The sequence below is a fragment of the Priapulus caudatus genome, unplaced genomic scaffold (genome assembly GCF_000485595.1).
Source record: "Priapulus caudatus unplaced genomic scaffold, Priapulus_caudatus-5.0.1 Scaffold536, whole genome shotgun sequence".
Lineage (NCBI taxonomy): Eukaryota > Metazoa > Priapulida > Priapulimorpha > Priapulimorphida > Priapulidae > Priapulus > Priapulus caudatus.
Genome location: NW_014577597.1, coordinates 41,387 through 59,921, shown reverse-complemented (window position 1 = coordinate 59,921; position 18,535 = coordinate 41,387). Strand labels below are relative to the sequence as shown.

The 18,535-nt window shown below is 49.0% G+C and overlaps 1 protein-coding gene across 9 annotated transcripts in view; it reads left to right on the top strand.

Moving 5' to 3' along the window:
- LOC106811416 (tropomyosin-like) overlaps positions 1 to 18,535 on the top strand; it is a 31,820-nt gene that overhangs the window by 10,162 nt on the left and 3,123 nt on the right. For 2 of the 9 annotated variants that reach the window (XM_014815008.1, XM_014815012.1), the window contains 5 exons: positions 2,909 to 3,026; positions 5,901 to 5,971; positions 8,141 to 8,216; positions 8,593 to 8,655; positions 9,071 to 9,140. In XM_014815008.1, the coding sequence (XP_014670494.1) occupies positions 2,909 to 3,026; positions 5,901 to 5,971; positions 8,141 to 8,216; positions 8,593 to 8,655; positions 9,071 to 9,140 (398 nt within the window). Of the gene's footprint in view, positions 1 to 1,321; positions 1,440 to 1,629; positions 1,748 to 2,051; positions 2,170 to 2,908; positions 3,027 to 5,900; positions 5,972 to 6,039; positions 6,111 to 8,140; positions 8,217 to 8,592; positions 8,656 to 9,070; positions 9,141 to 18,535 lie in introns of all 9 variants that reach the window. The other 7 variants (XM_014815007.1, XM_014815011.1, XM_014815003.1 and 4 more) reach the window with 5 other exon arrangements.

Sequence of the window (18,535 nt, the reverse complement as noted above, 5' to 3'; positions counted from 1 at the left end):
TCTAATGTTTTTCACAGCGAATTTCACCAAGTCTAGAATGGGTATCATCGTAATGTAATTTAACACTGTAAATAACCACTATTTAGAATGTCATTACTACAATGTGTATTCACGGTATCGTACATGCATCGTACAGCACTCGAAATACTGGGAAATATAGCTACTGTATCACCTGTTACCTATTTCTCAAAGCTTTTCAAAGCTCTGCAACCTGGATCTAATCCGGTGGTTGACTGGGTAGTGTAGGATTTAGCGGGGGTGGAGGGGTGGTGGTTGACATGAAAAGGCATATAATACAATGAGATTATCCCACTTCCGAGCTTTGCATCTGTGCTTTTCTTGCGTAGATTTAATTTGGGATTTTTTCATTTGAGTTTTCAGCGTATGGTCACCAGCTGCTTTCGCCGCCTTCTATGTTCTGTCTCTTTCTCTTGCTTTCAGCGTTGTGTCTGTTTTATGTCTGGTTGTGGGTCTCCTGTTGCGTTCTGTTAGTTAGACAGCAGAGGTGTGAAGGGTTATGAATGTGCGCACATCTGTGTGGACAGAGGCTAGATGTATCCTGAGACAAGGTATCGTATGGAATGCTATTGGAAATATGCAGTGCATGCATTTTTACATCTAATACGAGTTAGCTAGAAAGTAACACATCACAAACTCATTGGCTCAGTGGATTTATACGTGCTAAAATAGTAGTTCCGGCGTTACAAGTGAGTCACCGCTCAGTTATGCAATGCATGCATTTTATCGGGTGACTCGAGCTAGCTAAAAATGACACTAATTCGAATGGATGTATAGATCTAACAGCTAACAGGTTATCTGCTAATAAAATAATATCTCCAGTGTTCTGTAAGTGAGGTCGTGTTGACGAATCAGGAAGAGGGTGTGTAGTTTGAGGATGCGTCGTGAACCAATTTACGCTAACCATGTAAACGCTCTTGAAATTTTTCATTAATGAGAGAATGTTCGGCGGGCAATCTCGATGCTCAGAGATGAATTAACCCTTTCACCAGCACCTCTAAAAGCAATAATTGATAGCCATCAGTGCTGCCCATCCCATAACTTCTATACGGTCACACGGGAATCACAATTTAGCGTACGCAGGAAGTTCCAAAACTAGATGTTCACAGACTTTCCCTTTCTGTCTCTATCTCTCGCTGTGTGTTACACGCACCTAGCCATTTTTGTTGTCTATCACAGGGGGGGGGGGGGAGGGGTGCAGTTCATTACACACGTTTGTCTGCTGCTTTGACGTCTCTAACACACTAACCAGTGTTGCTTACACCGTCGTTTGCCTGTTTTGTTGCATGGTGTGTGCGTACAGGGGAAAGAAAGCTCTAGAGAATCGCTTTCATAAGGACGACGATAGGATAGACACTTTGGAACGACAGCTCACGCAGTACAAAGGCCTTGCGGAGGAGGCAGATAGAAAGTATGAGGAGGTAGGGTGCACAAACTGCGACGAGTAAGATCGGGCTCCGCCGACAGACGACGGCCATCGCTGCAGCGACGCAAACGTCGTCGTCGTAGTTGCCGCAGCGATGCGGACGTCGTCGGCCGGCGGCCCCGCACGCGCGTCACTTGCATGCTGCATGCTCCGTAAAACGTGCGTCGCTTGCTTCTTCCCCGCAGAGCGAGAAAGTCGACTGAAAATAAAAATGTAATGGATGACAGTCGCGCCGAGATGCTCGAGGTCCAGCTGCATGAGGCGCGGTCGCTGGCGGAGGAAGCGCAGCAGCGCTACGAAGAGGTTAGTCATCGCTAGGGGCGAACGACGCCCTCTGGTGGTGGTACTCACACGGTGGTGGTGGCTAACGCGCACGCCGCGCTGCTGACTCGGTCTGGGATTCCGTCCGCCGCCGGAGAGCCGGAGATGACTGACCGACTGACCGCGATGAGGCGGTGTTTGTTGGCTTGCAGGTCTGAGCATGCGGGAGGAGCCGTCCGTGTCCCGCGTCCCCCGTTTCAGATCATGGAGCACATCCGCAGACTCGTCCGTCTTTCGTGACTAACCGCGTTATTTTCTCGTTGCCCTTTACGTTGTTCCACGCTAGTTTGAGAAAAACGCTTGAGCACAAGGCGTCGACTGAAGAGGAGCGAACGACTAGCCTCGATCAGGCGCTCAAAGAGGCTCAGATGCTTGCCGAGGAATCCGACAGGAAGTTCGACGAGGTTAGGCGTCTCCTCTGCACGCCACGCGCCGCACTATGCGGTGATGCTGTGGAGTGTGTGCAATGCAAACGTGTGTGTCGTAGGTGTTTGACGCGCGTCCGCTAAGGACGTTGTTGTTGTGACGTGGCATAGGGCCGGCCGTAGGTAGGCGGCCGGGCATCTGACCGAGTTAGTTTGCCTGGGGAAGTCTGTGACTGTGTTTTGTGTTTCTGAATTGCAAATGGCTGAAATAGAATTGGTGTCCAGTAGGCTAGCGAGACGAAATGCCTTGCGCAGTGGTGCACACTGTCGGCACATTTTCGGTGAAATTGGAACGATTGAGTGAATCGATTGAATTTTTTTATTGATTGTGGCGAAACGGTCAGCGCTTGGGCTTCACTGGACACCAAGAGCGATGGGCTCAAGAGAGTGCGTTGCTGGGTTTATACTGCATTGCTGTCGCTTCGTGTTGTACTATCACTAACCGTTCTCTGAAGTGTGAGTCGCCGCGCTGAAGGTCTAACAACAGAAATGGCGATGATGACGACTGCGACGACGACGAGGTCACGGTGGTGGATGCCGCAACCAGGTGGCGTGCCGTGCACTCCGCCTCCCTAACGCGTTTACGCTAGAAACAAATCGCTGCGCAGAGGTGCTGCGTATCCGTGGCAACGCATCCTGGCAGGAGCGGTAGCGCCACCTGCTGGCCCGACGTTCGTAGCGGGCGGCCATTAACGATGCGGTTTTTTGTTTGCGAAAGAAACCGAAAATTGATGGACAACAGAGTGAACCAGGAGGAGGAGCGGGCCAACATGCTGGAAACCTCCCTGAAGGAAGCGCAGTTTCTCGCGGAAGAGTCTGATAGGAAATACGACGAGGTTAGATCCGGTTAGAGCGACGAAGATCGCTCTCCCTCCCTCCCCCCCGCCCGCGCCCTCGCCCCCTCAGCATGTCGGAATGCGGGTAGCTGTCGCCCGTCTACATGCGCGATTCTAGGCATGCATCCATCTCGCTTACTTACTCTCTCTCTCTCTCTCACTCTATTGGAAGCGGCTGCTGCATCTCTCTGGCAGACGACAGAGCTTCCATGCGAACATGTTGCTCCGGATGCGACTAGCTCCGGACAGGCAGCATGTTTAGACGTAGATGATCTCTTAAGGACAGCTCACTGCCCCCCCCCCCCCCCCCCGTAACCTTCACAGACACCTAATGGTAATCGTTTTACTCATCGTCGTACGTTCGGTTTTGTAAGTTAGACCTCGCCCTCCCACACGCGGTCACACGCGCACGTGTGTGTGCTGCAGCCTGTATAGAAAGCCTCTCTCTTCTACTCATCTTCTCTCTCTCTACTCACGCTCCCCTCTCCCCCAGAAGCGATACATGTGCATTCGACTGCGGCTGCGTAGGTGCATCAGCTCAGCAATAGATGGCTGGTGACATATACAACGCGGTCGGTGATATGTATCGGCACATCTGGATTGAAATCGGCTGTTCTTAGGCATGTCGGCTTTGATCAGGCTTCGTAGTAGTTTCGTTAATCGTAGTACCCGATAGTATATTCATACACTGGTATGTATATATTTATATTCGTACAGAAACAGAGGTAGATGCATATAGTATATATGTATAGTAAAATGTACGAAGACTTCCACCTGTAATCGCACTACCAGCTAATGCCTATATATATATATATATATATATATATATATATATATATATATATATATATATATATATATATATATATATATAATATAATATATATATATATAGAGAGAGAGAGATGTCTTGATTACTGATGCACGCCTGCACTACTGCATTTCCCCTTGGAGACCTGGCGTGACACAGTTGATGAAGTCACACATTATGGTTGCTCGTGGGGGCCTGCCTCTCGTTAACCATCTCTCCATCCCACGGCACTTCTAGCTTGAACCAGACTAATGTCCCCGGCCGTAATATATAGATGGGCGCTGACCTTGCTAGATTTCGCATCTAGGCAAGCTCGACGGGCGACATTGTGTAGGAAGACATGTGCGCCGGGAACCGTCTTGTCGTTCTGTTACGTTCTCGTGGTTCGAATAATATTAATAATAATACAATAACAACTCTCTCGCGTGATGACCTATGGCAACGCACGGTGCAGACGCGACATCGGGAAGCCGTGTGCTAGCTCGGTGCGTCACGCGTCCTCCGTAAGTCATGTTCCGTTGCCGAGCGAACGCGAAAGCGTTGTCAAGGAATGTCTCGTGCTCTAGGCGCGTGTTAGTCTCGGTCTGCCTTGGCGTAACATGGCTGTTCGTAACAGCCTTCTAAGTACTGCTTGACGCGCCGGGAGTTGCCTCCCTCGACTCCTGCGCCCCTCACACTTAACCACCACGCCCCGTTCGGATTAACTGCAACCTGTTCGGGTAAGTATTCTTTTGCTATGCTCGGTATCCCACCCGAGATTTCCGAATCCCTGTAGCCCCTCTACTCACGGTTGCCACACAACAACTTATTATTTGCGATCCCGAAATGATAACTTGAATGTTTGAGGTAACAAATCCGTACATGGACTTGTTCATGTACAGCGTGGCTTCGTTAGTTGGCGGCGGCCGCGCGATTTGCATTCGTGATTACGTCGACGATACTTGCACGTGAAGCATCCTCGAGATGTGGATGGGAGCCCTGCCAACGTTCTCTGGCCTGTCTGGCAGAGTAACTGTTGCTGCAGCAGAACTAACGTTACTATGGTTTGTTGTGCAACAGCATCAGGAATGCGTCCACACGTTGATGTTAATTAACGTGTAGACGTACTCCTGTCGCGTGTCCGTGACTCGTGTCGGCTGGCAACCGTAGGTTTCTCATGACTAACCACGAATGTTGTCTTTAAGGGAGAAGTCACAGTGTAACAACGTGCCGCTCTCGTACGTGTAGTAGTACTAGTACCGTAGCTGTCTAACAGCACGTGACGCATGACGTTGGATGTGTGTATGTGTGCGTGTGTGCACCAGTATCGTAAACCTGCCGTGCATTGGCTACGTTCACTAATTCATATAACGTTTCTATTTCAGGTGATACCAGAGCACTAACCTAACACCGTATCTAGTAACTAGTATTTGTCGTATATATTTCCATACCGTAAAAATAGCACACGTAATTAAGTTAACTGCATTATGAATCGCATGTACACTGTAGTTTGCATTTGTGTATAGTTAATGCATGCATTTTGATTATACAATTTGTTAAACCTTTGTGAAATTGTAAGGAGTTCTAAATAATATACCTAAACATGTATAGGATAGGTACATGTTCATGTATATGTTGTGTAGATGTATAGATGATTGTGATGAGTCTCGAATGGAAAATAATGGCAATAACCTAGTATATAATATTTTTTTATTTGTAATATGATGGCTGGGCTACTTCATGATTATTATGAAATAGGATAATGTGGAAATTGGAATAGATTAAATGTTTAGGATAACTTGGTGCTAAACAGGCCTAATAATAAGGCTCACTCGTTATAATGACTATATATATCGATGCCGTATCGGTTAATGAATACGCCTCAAGAGATTCTCATTGTAAAGATGTTAAGAAAGAACTTGAGTAATATAGTTCTCATGTTTAAATAACGGAACGAAAATCAAATGTAAGTAAATCGAGGAATTTTTTGAGTAAATTTAGACGGCGCCGGCCAGTTCTGCATTTCCGATGAAATCTGCGTGCGTGGATAAACTTCCATGTGCTGATCTGTGTGTCTCCATTAGGTGGCGCGCAAGGTGCAGGTGGTTGAGTCGGACTTGGAGCGCGCAGAGGAGCGTGCGGAGGCGGGCGAAGCGTAAGTACCCGATCGCGCTCGTAATGCGGCTAACCACTGTTGTTTATCGTTGTGTTCCGAACACGCAGGTGTCGCGTAAAGTGCAGAATATGGAATCTGACTTGGAGCGGGCTGAGGAGCGCGCCACCGGCGGTGAAGTGTGAGTAGCAGTACTTCTCTCTGCAACCGAGCCGGCCGTCCGTCTGCGATGCGAGCCGCCACGCACCTTACATAGTTCGTTTCACCCTCCCCCCAACCCACGATCACCCACGCATCCCCACTCACGTTTGCGACGAGAGCGAGCCCACCCTGGCATTAAACTAATGACGTAGGAGGCGGTGAGGGCGGTCACCCCGCTACCGCCGCTGTCTTCTTCAGCGCGCGATCGTCCATGTTTGCGCTCTTGAATGCAGACCTACGTCGTACGCACTTTTTACTACCCTACCCCAACCCCACTTTTCTCTGCTTGGAATACACTGGCAGCGACAGCGAGCGCTAGCTGGCACCTAGCTGCGGCCGCACTGCGTTGAGGCACGTTGGTAGCATGTCCCCACAACTGCCCGAAAATGATGGGTGCAGCAATGATCGATGCTCTTGTCGGACGGACGGAGCGTGGCGCTGTTGCCATGGCGACCACGCCGTCCTAGCATTGCTTGCCTCCCATCCGCAGTGACACAAGAGGGCATTGTGCCCTGGTGCTTACGTCATAGCTCCGTGTACTAAACCTAAGAATGCTTGGAGCCGATATCCCCCGACCACGCTGTCATTCGTGGCGTCACGTATATAGAGCATGGGCACTATATACGCACACTAACATTCAGTGTCATATCCGGGAGTCATTTGCTGATGCTGATTCCATTTATACGATTCGTTAATACAATTCTATATAAACATACATGTACATATAGAAGTTTCAGCATTTTCACTTGTTTTTCCATCCAATTAAACTGGCATGATTTTTTTCATGGAGGCTGTCCATGATTTTTTTTTTCCGGACCACTTATCCGAGATCGGTTTTTTTGTACGCGGCATGCGGCAATTTTGAGAGAAGCGAAAGGCAAGTTCGTATTTACATGTGTGAGTCCATATACTATAGGAGTTGTCCTCATAGGAAACTTAAAAGTTTTGCGAGAATTTGTACAGATAACATTGTTTTTACTCATACATAACAGTTATGTTGTGAGCATATTGTTGCACACACATGTGTTATGAGCATGTGTTTTTTTGTATCGGCATTTTGAAATTAAAATCTGTGACTGTCGCTCGTTGGCAATGGTCAATATTTTCATTTTACGCGTTTTTATGTTCAGAGAAATCGTAGTGATATCTTTTTGAATCGATATTTTTCTACACACAATTTTCACTCAGCAGCTTTTCACTAAATTCACCTTTCGCCACGGCAAACGCTCAATGGATTTTTCACTGCTACTCACTCCACTCCATGAGCTTCACTCATAATGGTACACCCACCCTTTAAATCATCGGCGTAAAAACCCGAGTGCGCGGTAATCTCGTTTTGAATGTTGAGGAGGGGTAAGACTGTGTACCACCATCGCCACTCACCGATCATCAGATGCTGTACCTGTAGCGATGTGTTCCACAGCTATAGAATCAGTAATGTGTAGCTGTAGAATCGGAGGCGATTTGCCTAACGTTCGTAATCGAGGGCGATAGGCGAGGTAAGTATGCGTGCGCGCCTGCGCTATTGTATGCAGCGGTTCTCTTCCTTTCGCCGCGCAATATTCATGAAGCCTCGGCTCGGTACGCGGACGAGAGCCATCTGGCGAAGCTGTCGGAGGGAAAACTTGCAGACCAACACCTCGACTCGGATCGCGTGAAGTTCGATGAGTTTCGTTTGCGGCCGGCGCATCGTGTTGCGACGAGTCGATTCATTAATAATTCCATTATGCGATCATGCGTGGAGCAGTATATTAAAACGAGGAGTGACTGGCTGTAGTGTCGACGGCAGGTGTTATTTGTACGAACGCCACTTTGCGGTTTTGTGGCGAGAGTACTGGCTAGTCATCGGCTAGCTTTGCTCGTTACATCCCTCTATGTCGCGCAGTGTACCTTAGCGTATCGTAGTGTATCGTACTGTACGGTACCATAGCGTATCGTAGTGTATTGTGTATCGGGTTTGTACGTGGACGTGCACGCGTCGTTGTCATGCGTTGTCGTTCGTCTTTGCAGCAAGATCATTGAGCTGGAGGAGGAGCTGAGAGTTGTCGGCAACAACCTGAAGTCTCTCGAAGTCAGCGAGGAGAAGGTATAGCAAAATAACGCGCGCTTTTCTCGCGATTTTCCTGCAGTTGTTCCCCACAAACAACGAAGCGCGATTTTCTTGCAATTTTCTTGCGATTATTCCCTCACAATCTTCCGACGACCAACGCGACTGAGTTGATTTTTCTGCGGCTCATAGCAAACAGTAGAGCGTATTCGCACGCTCGCGCTCCCGTTGGTATAGAACTTTGGTAAACACGATGATAATTACGACGAAGGCTGTCCGTCAGCATTCTCATAGTCTTCCTCGAGTTCTTACGCGGCTGCGCGGCGGATCAGCGGCAGTCGTTCGCGCGACTACGCGAGCGATCCGTAGCAGGAGTGACACGGCTGTACTGACGGTGACGTGCGTTTGTTTACAGGCTGCACAGAGAGAGGACAGCTACGAGACACAGATCCGCGACCTGACAGCCAGGCTCAAGGATGTAAGTATCATCGCGCTAGCTATAGAACTATAGCCCTATCACGCTAGCCAGTAAATTGGCAATGACAGAGCGGATGGGAAAATCTGTGAAATGTCATTAGCTGTGCCTAATGATAATTGTTGACAATTGTAATAAATTTGTTGGGAAAAGCTGACCTGTATGATGGCAAATTGGTGATAAAATCGCTGATAAAACTGATGCGTCGTCTATGAAACGTTTCTCGATATCTATGAAATGTTAATTTCGATGAGCAAAATTACTCTAAGACGTGATTGGACAGCGCATGTTTTACGTGGTTACGTGTGGATGGGAAGTAATCTTAGAGGTTAGGGAGCTTGGGAGTTTCATTCGTTTGGGCGTCGCGGCGGATCGCGGCAGTCTGACCGATCTCTCTAACGCTGTTCACTTGTCGCAGGCTGAGACGCGCGCTGAGTTCGCTGAGAGGACTGTGCAGAAACTCCAGAAGGAGGTCGACAGACTCGAAGGTACGTTCTTGTGCTTTTGCGCTGGCGACGGTGCATCTCGTGGCCATTTTTACGTGTGTTTCGTGCAGGTAACGTTCTACCAACGCTGTTCTGACGCGCGAGCTTGGCTAGTGAGTGTCGGTAGAGGCAAAGTTAGGAGCGCGATGTGGGTCTTATCATGTCGCAGTAGTGTGTGGTTTAAGTAAAAGCCGCCAGACCATAATTAGTCATCTCTAAGCGGTGGAATTTGAACCAAACACGTTGTGATACGGCGAGTGATATTACCATCTAGAGCAAAACCTGCTTAAGCTGCTGGGAAGGTCACTGAACTGCTGAACGCCTTCACGTATTCAGACATCTGTCCGAGCGCTGTCTGCTACAAAAACACCTTTATCCTCTCTCTCTCTCTCTCTATTTTTGTGGTTTTTCAAGTGGTAAACAAAGATGGAATTCTCTCTCTTCATTGAAAAATCCTACCGTCCCTAAAAAAACTGGGTTAGCGACATTGCAACAAAGACATCGGCCACGATTATCTTTACGGGGGCCGTTTGAGTCTCTCTTAGCTATGTTTTCGTCTGTAACACGTTATCTCTTCGAGACGTCAAATTTTTCCTCCCACGTGTCGTTGTCATGTTTTCTGCATTCTTTGCTCGTGTCATCGAACAGATGATGATGATGAGTCACCACCGCGGGCATTCACGAGTCGTGAGTCACACATGTGCCTCGTAAACTTCCTGTATTGACTGTGTGCTGCGAGAGAGCGAGAGAGAGAGAGAGAGAGAGAGAGCCGTTCCGATCACAGCGTAAATGTGTGTCTGTAGGGAGGGATGTGTGTGTGTGTGTACGTGTGTACGTGTGTGTGTGTGTGTACGTGCGTGCGTGCGTGCGTGCGTGTGTGTGTGTGTGTAGGGGTGGGCGGTGGTTCGTAAGCTGCGGCTCGTACGCGAAGGTGGGCTAGATATTCTTACAGGCGGTTACGCGTAAATCCCAGACGTCTTGTCACGGTCACGAAACAACGTTTGCACAGGCAATCTGTGTCAGTGGGTCTACCACCAGCAGCAGCGGTGTTTTGATACGGAAAATGCATGTAGCTGCTGCTCGTGCGCCTATGACCGATAGTTAGAAGATATCGTTAAGGTGTGCATATATTATTGCGCATGGCATGCGATGCAGCTCAGGGGCGGAGCGTTGCGTGTTTGCTTGGAGGTGACGTATTCAGAAACCAGCGAGAGTTTCTAGCGTGATTAGAAATCAGGTTTACCTTTGTCATTTGTGGTGAAAGCCCATGTGTAATTTAGGCTACGAGTGTTCTGAATGTGGCAATCAAGATTGGATGAGATAGTTTTGCTTGCCTATTACTACTGCGTGTATTGTGGCCTGATAATAACAGTTATTGTATCTGTGTGCTAGAGCTTACACAACCATAGTGTAACCTAACCTGCCTTCCACCTTACCCCATAACCCTATATTGATCTTATATTTCCAATTTATTTCCTATCTCTCCTATCTGTTTCATTTCCAATTTTTCTCACCCCTTTTATTTTTACATTGATTCTTTTTTAATTTTGCCCGTATATTTTAAACCTATATTTAAAGCTATTTACCTTCTCCCACCCACACACGCCTACCGCACCCTACTTTCTCCCCTGCCAGTTCCTCACGTTCTTGTGGAAGTACACCACCATCAAATTATCGATGTGATCTTTCCTGTGATGTCCCGCCCCACCTCCGATTGCAACGGTTTACCGGATGCTGTGTTTTAGCGTCTACGATTAACAGCTCGTTGTTGTTTGAAGTGTGCATGTGACTGGTGTGTGTGTGTACGCAGATGAGTTACTGTCCGAGAGAGAGAAGTACAAGGCGATTAGTGCCGAGATGGAGGCCACTTATTAATAAATATATAAACTATATATTTATGTGTCAGTGTGCGCGCAATTGAAGTGCCTGTGGGCGGGACATCACAGGAAGGATCACCATCCCAGCTGGTCGGAGGTGGCCGTGGGCGGCGAGCATCACAGGGGGAAGTCACAGCAGTCGGTCGGAGGGTGGGGGCGGGACATCACGAGCGAAAGATCACGATCCAAGTGGTCGGAGTGGGCGGCGACATCACAGGAAGAGTCACATCACGTGGCTCGCGACCGGCTGGGGCGGCGACATCACGTAGGAACGATCCATCAGTGCCCCGGTCGCGAGGGGCTCCCGGGGCGGGACAGCACGGAACGATCACATCACGTGCGATCGGAGGTTGCGGGCGGGACATCACAGAAAGATCACATCAGTGGTCGGGGTGGCGGCGACCATCACAGCAAGGATCACATCAGTGTCGGAGGTGGGCGCGGACATCACAGGAAGTCACCTCAGTGGTCGGAGGGCTGGGGCGGCGGCGACATGCACAGGAAAGATCCACATCAGTGGTCGGCGGTTTGGGGGGATCATCACAGGAAGGATCAATCAGTTGGTCGGAGGTGGGCGGGACTCACAGGAAAGATCACATCAGTGGCTCGGACCGGTGCGGCGGACATCACAGGAAGGCATTCACATCAGTGGTCGGTACGGTGCGGGCGCGGAACATCACAGGAAGGATCACAATCAAGTGGTCGGAGTGGGGCGCGGACATCACAGGAAGGATATCCACATCAGTCGCCGGGGTCGGAGGTGGGGCGGGACATCACAGGAAGGATCACATCAGTGGTCGGAGGTGGGGCGGGACATCACAGGAAGGATCACAATTGGTCGTACAAAACGTGGTCGGAGGTTGGGCGGCGACATCACAGGATAGGATCACATCGATAATTTTGACTGGGTGCAGCGTGTACTTCCCACAAGACCGTTGAGGAACTGGCAGGGGAGAAAGTAGGGCCTGCGGTAGGCCGTAGGTGTGGGTGGGAGAAGGTAAATAGCTTAATACTAGGTTCTAAAACTATCGGGCAAAATTAAAAATAAGAATCAATGGTGGAAATAAAAGGCGGTGAGAAAATTGGAAATGAAACAGATGGGAGAGATAGAAATAAATTGGAAATATAAGATCAATTCTATAGGGTTACTGGGGTATAGGATGGAAGGCAGTTAGGTTAACTATGGTTGAATGTAAGCTCGTAGCACACAGATACAATAACTGTTATTATCACAGCCACAATACACGCATGTCAATAGGCAAGCCAAAACTATCTCATCCAATCTTGATTGCCACATTCAGAACACTCAGCCTAGCCTAAATTACCACATGGGCTGTTCACCAAAATGCGAACAAAGGTAAACCTGATTTCTAATCACGCTAGAAACTCCGCTGGTTTCTGAATACGTCACCTCCAAAGCAAACACGCACGCTCCCCCTGAGCTGCATCGCATGCCATGCCCGCAATATATATGGCCACACCTTAACGATATCTATCTAAACTATCGGGTCAGATAGGCGCCACGAGCAGCAGCTACATGCATTTTGTCCGTATCAAAACACCTGCCTGCTGCTGGTGGTAGACCCACTGTACACAGATCGGCCTGTGCTCAAACGGTGTTCGTGACCGTGCAAGACGTCTGGGATTTACGCTGTAAACCGCCTGTCAGATATCTAGCCCACCTTCGTCTACGAGCCGAGCTTACGAACCACCGCCCACCCTACACACACACACACACGCACGGCACGCACGCACCGCACGTACACACACACACACACACAACACACACGTACACAGCACACACACATCCCTTCGCCTGACAGAACAAATTTACGTGTGATCGGAACGGGCTCTCTCCTCTCTTCTCTTTCTCTCTCCTCGCTCTCTCGCAGCACCAGTTCCAATACAGGAAGGTTTTACGAGCCGCACAGGTGTGACTCACGACGTCGGTAGAATGCCTCGCCGGTGGTGATCAGCAGTCCATCCAGGGTCTGTTCGATGACGACGAGCAAGAATGCAGAAAACATCGAAAACGCACGTGGATAGGAAAAATTTGACGGTCTCGAAGAGTATAAACGTGTTACCAGACGAAACATAGCTAGAGCAGACTCAAACGGGCCCCGGTAAAGATACATCGTGGCCGATGTCTTTGTTGCAATGTCGCAATAACCCAGTTTCTTTTGAGTGGACGTAGGATTTTTCAATGCAGAGTCAGCGAGAATTCCATCTTTGTTTACCACTTGAGAACACCAAAAATAGAGAGAGAGAGAGAGAGGGATAAAGGTGGTGTTTGTGATAGCAGACAGCGCTCGACAGATGTCTGAATACGTGAAGGCGTTTCACAGTTCAGATGACCTTCCCAGCAGCTTTAAGCAGTTTTGCCTCTAGATCTCGGTAGATTATCACTCGCCGTATTCAAACGTGTTTGGTTCAAATTCACCCGCGTAGAGATGACTAATTATGGGTTTGGCGGTTTACTTAACCACACACTACTGCGACATGAGAAGACCACATCGCGCCTCCTAACTTTGCTCTACCGACACGTCACTAGCCAAGCCTCTGGCGCAGTCAGAACAGCGGTTGGTGAGAACGTTACCTGCACGAACACACGTAAAAAATGGCCACGAGACTGCACCGCTCGCCACGCGCAAAGCACAAGAACGTCCTTCGAGTTCTGTCGACCTTCCTATCTTTGGAGTTTCTGCACAGTCCTCTCACGCGAACTCATCGCGCGCGTCTCAGCCTGCGACAAGTGAACAGCGTTCTTTAGAGAGATCGCGTCAGACTGCCGCCGATCCGCCGCGACGCCCAAACGAATGCAAACTCCCAAGCATCCTAACTTTAAGATGACCTTCCCATCCAACGTAACACACGTAACAACATGCGCTGTCCAATCACGTCCTTACGGAGTATATTGTGCTCATCGAAATTAACATTTCATAGATGATCAGGAACGTTGCATTTCATAGACGGCGCATCAGTTTTTACTCGAGCGATTTTATCACCCAATTTGCCATCATACAGTCAGCTATTTCCCAACCTAAATTTATTACATTGATCAACAATTATCCATTAGGCCCACACGCTAAGTGACCATTTTCACAGATCTCTCCTCCCATCCTGCCTCTGTCATTGCAATTTACTGCTAGCGTTAGATAGCGCTATAAGCTTCTATAGCTAGCCGTGATACCGCAGGCCGCGGACTCTTTATTATGTTCCTATAGCTAGCGTGATAGGCCGTATAGTTCGTATAGCTAAGGCGTGGTATAGGCTATATTCTTATTTAGCTAAGCCGCCGCCGGGATACTTACATCTTTGGCCGGCTGTCAGGTCCGCGGGATCCTGTGTCTGCGCCGTAGCTGTCTCTCTCTGTGCAGGCTGTAAACAAACGCACGGTCACCGTCAGTACAGCCGTGTCACTCCTGCGACGGACAACACTCCTCGCTCGCGTAGTCGCGCGACGACTGCCGCTGATCCGGACCCGCGAGAGCGCTAAGAACTCGAGGAAGACTATGAGAATGCTGCAGGACAGCCTTCGTCGTAATTATCATCGCTGGGTTTTTACACAGTTCTATACAGCGGGGGGCGGCGAGCGTGGCGAATACGCTCTACTGTTTGCTATGAGTCCGCGAAAATAACACTCAGTCGCGTGCGTCGTCGGAAGATTGTGAGTGCAATAATCGCAAGAGAAAATGCAAGAAAATGCGCTTCGTTATTTGGTGGGGAAAACTGCCAGGAAAATCGCGGAAGAAGCCGCGCTTATTTTGCTATACCTTCCCTCCTCGCTGACTGTCGGAGAGCTTCAGGTTTCGCTTTTGCCGACAACTCTCAGCTCTGCTCCAACTCAATGATCTTGCGCCAAGACGACACGACAACGTCATGACAAGGCGACGCTGGTCGCACGGCCCCCGTACAGAAACCGATACACACTACACCTACCGCATACGCCTATCGGCTAACCGTTACATGTAGCATACTCCTACCGATGTACCGCCTAAGGTACACCTGCGCCGAGCATGAGGGACGTGTAACCGAGCAAAAGCTAGTTCCGATGATAGGCCAGTCTCTCACCACAACCGCACAAAGATGGCGGTTTCGTACAATATAACACCACTGCATCGACACTACAAGCCCAGTCCCCTTCCTCGGTTTAATATACTTGTCCACGACTCGATCGACCCATAGACATGACGACGATTATTAATTGACTCGACTCGGTCGCAACGACCCGGTGCGCCGGCCCGCCCCACCGGGCGATAGAAACGAAACTCATACGAAAACTTCAGCGCGACTGTCCGAGTCGCAGGGTGTTGGTCTGCAATTTTCTCCTCCGACAGCCTTCGCCAGATGGCTCTCGTCCGACGTACCGAGCCCGAGGCTTCATGAATAGTTGCAGCGGAAGCGAAAAGCGAAGAGAACCGCCTGCATCTACACGCTAGCGCAGTTGCGCGCACGCATACTTACCTCCGACTATCTCAGCCCTCGCATTACGAACGTTATGGCAAATCGCCCTCGATTCTGACAGCTACACATGATGATTCTATAGCGGGGAACACATCGCTACGGTACAGCATCTGATATCGGTGAAGTGGCGATCGGTGGTAGCACAGTTTTACCCCTCCTCAACATTCAAACGAGAATTACCGCGCCACTCGGGATTTTTACGCCGATTGATTTAAAGGTGTGGGTGTACCATTATGAGTGAAGCTCATGGAGTGGAGTGGAGCTAGCAGTGAAAATCCATGAGCGTTTTTGCCGTTGGGCGACAAGGTGAAGTTTAGTGAAAAGTGCTGAGGTGAAAAATTGCAGTTGTTGCTGGTAGAAAAATATCGATTCCAAAAAGATATCACCTACCGAATTTCTCTGAACGATAGAAAAACGTCGTAATGGAAATATTGACCATTTGCCCAAACGATGCCGACACGTCACCAGATTCTTAATTTCAAATCTGCCGATACCAAAACAACACCTAATGCTCATTAACACATGTGTGTGCAACAAGATATGCTCACACAGGTAACTGTTATGTATGCAGTAAAAACCATGTTATCTGTACAGAAATTCTCCCGCAAACTCTTTAAATGTCTCCTATGGAGGACAACTCCGTATTAGTATATGGACTCACACATGTGTAAATTACGAACTTGCCATTTCGCTTCTCATCCAAAATTGCCGGCATGCCGGGTACAAAAAAACGATTCTCGGATAAGTGGTCCGGGAAAAAAAAATCAAGGACAGCCTCCCATGGGAAATCATGCCAGTTTAATTGGAATGGAAAAACAAGTTGAAAATCTGAAACTTCCTATATGTACATGTATGTTTAAAAGCCTGCATTGTTATTAAGCGAATCGGTATAAATGGAATCCAGCATCAGCAGACATGGACTCCCGGATATGACACGTGCCCTAATGTTAGTGTGCGCTCTCTCTCAGTGCCCCAGCATACTATATTACCGTGACGCCCCCGAATGACGGTGGTCGGGGGATATCGGCCTCCAAGCATTCTTAGGTTTCAGTACACGGCAGCTATAGACGTAAGCACCAGAGGCAACAATGCCCTCTTGTGTTCACCTGCGAGATGGGAGGCAAGCAATGCAAGCCTAGGCGGCGTCGGCTCTAAGCGCATCGGCTGGCAACAAGGCCACGCTCCGTCCGTTCGACAAGAGCACTTCGATCATTGTCCCCTTGCACCCATCCATTTTCGGGCAGTTGTAGGCCGGGGACATGCTACCAACGGGCCTCAACGCAGTCTTGCGCGGCCGCAGCTAGGTGCGCTAGCGCTCGGCGGCTGATCTGCCAGATAGTATTCCCAAGCAGAGAAAAGGTCCGGGGTTGGGGTAGTGGGCTACGGTAGTAAAAAGTGCGTACGACGTAGGTCCTGCATTCACGAGCGCAAACATGGACGACCTCCGCGCGACCTGAAGACGTACAGCGCGGGGTAGGGGGGACCGCCCTCACGCCTCCTACGTCATTAGTTTAATGCCAGGGCGTGGGCTCGCTCTCGTCGCAAACGTGAGTGGGCGGATGCGTGGGGTGATCGTGGCGCTCTCGCGGGGAGGCGCTGAAACAATGAACTATGTAGGTGCTTCCGTGGCGTGACCTGCATCGCAGACGGCACGGCCGGCTCGGTTGCAGAGAGAAGTACTGCTACTTCACACTTCACCGCCGGTGCGCCCAGCGCCGGCTCCTCAGCCCGCTCCAGTCAGATTCCATATTCTGCACTGTTTACGCCCGACACCTGCGTGTTCGGAACACAACGATAAACAACAGTGGTTAGCCGCATTACCCGAGCGCAATCGGGTACTACGCTTCGGTCGCGCCCCCCGCTCTGCTGGCGCGCTCCAAGTCCGACTTCAACCAACCTGCACCTGCGCGCCACCAATGGAGACACACAGCATCTCACCGCACATGGAAAGCTTTATCCACGCACGCAATTTCATCGGAAATGCGAACAGGCGGGCGCCGTCTAAATTTACTCACAAAAATTCCACTCGATGTATACTTACATTTGATTTGTCGTCGTTATTTAACATATGAGAACTATATGACTCAAGTTCTTGTCTTACACACTCTTTACAATTGAAATCTCTCAGGTGGATTCATTAACGATACGGGCATCGGATACTATACTAGTCATTATTATAGCGAGGTGAGCCTCTTATTATTAGGCCTGTTAGCACCAAGCTCTATTCCTAAACAACTTTAATCATTGCAATTTCAGTTATCCTATTTCATAACTAATTATGAAGTAGCCCAGCCATCATATTACAAATATCGAAAAATTTATATACTAGGTATGGACATTTTTTCATGCGGAGGACTGCATCACAATCATCTATACATCTACACAACATATACATGAACATTTACTATACTGTTTAGGTATATTATTTTTAGAACTCCTTAACAATTTCACAAAGTTTAACCAAATTGTATCAATCAAAATGCATTGCAATTAACTATACACAAGAGTGGCCAAGACTACGAGCCGGTACATTTGCGCATTCATAATTGACATTTAACTTAATACGTGGTGCCCTATTTACGGTATGTGAAATATGATCGAACACATACACTAGCGTTACGTAGATACCCCGGTGTTAGGTTAGTGCCTCTTCGGTATCACCCTGACAATAGAAAACGTAGGGAATTCATGAACGTAGCCAATTGCACGGGCAGGTTTACGATACCTGGTTGCACACCAGCCCAACATACACACATCCGAACGTCCATGCCGTCACGTGCTCGTTAGACAGCTACTACGCTGAGGTGACTGAGTACTACTACACGTAGGAGAGCCGGCGCGGGTGTATACACTGTGTACCTTCTCCTTAAAAAACAACATTCCGTGTGTTTAGGCATGAGAAACCTACGGTTGCCATCGCCGACACGCAGTCACGGGACACGACGCAGGAGTACGTGCTACACGCTGAATTAGCCATCAACGTCTGGACGCATTTCTGATAGCTGTTTGCACGACAAACCGTTAGGCTAAAGTAGTTCTGTGCAGCAACAGTTACTC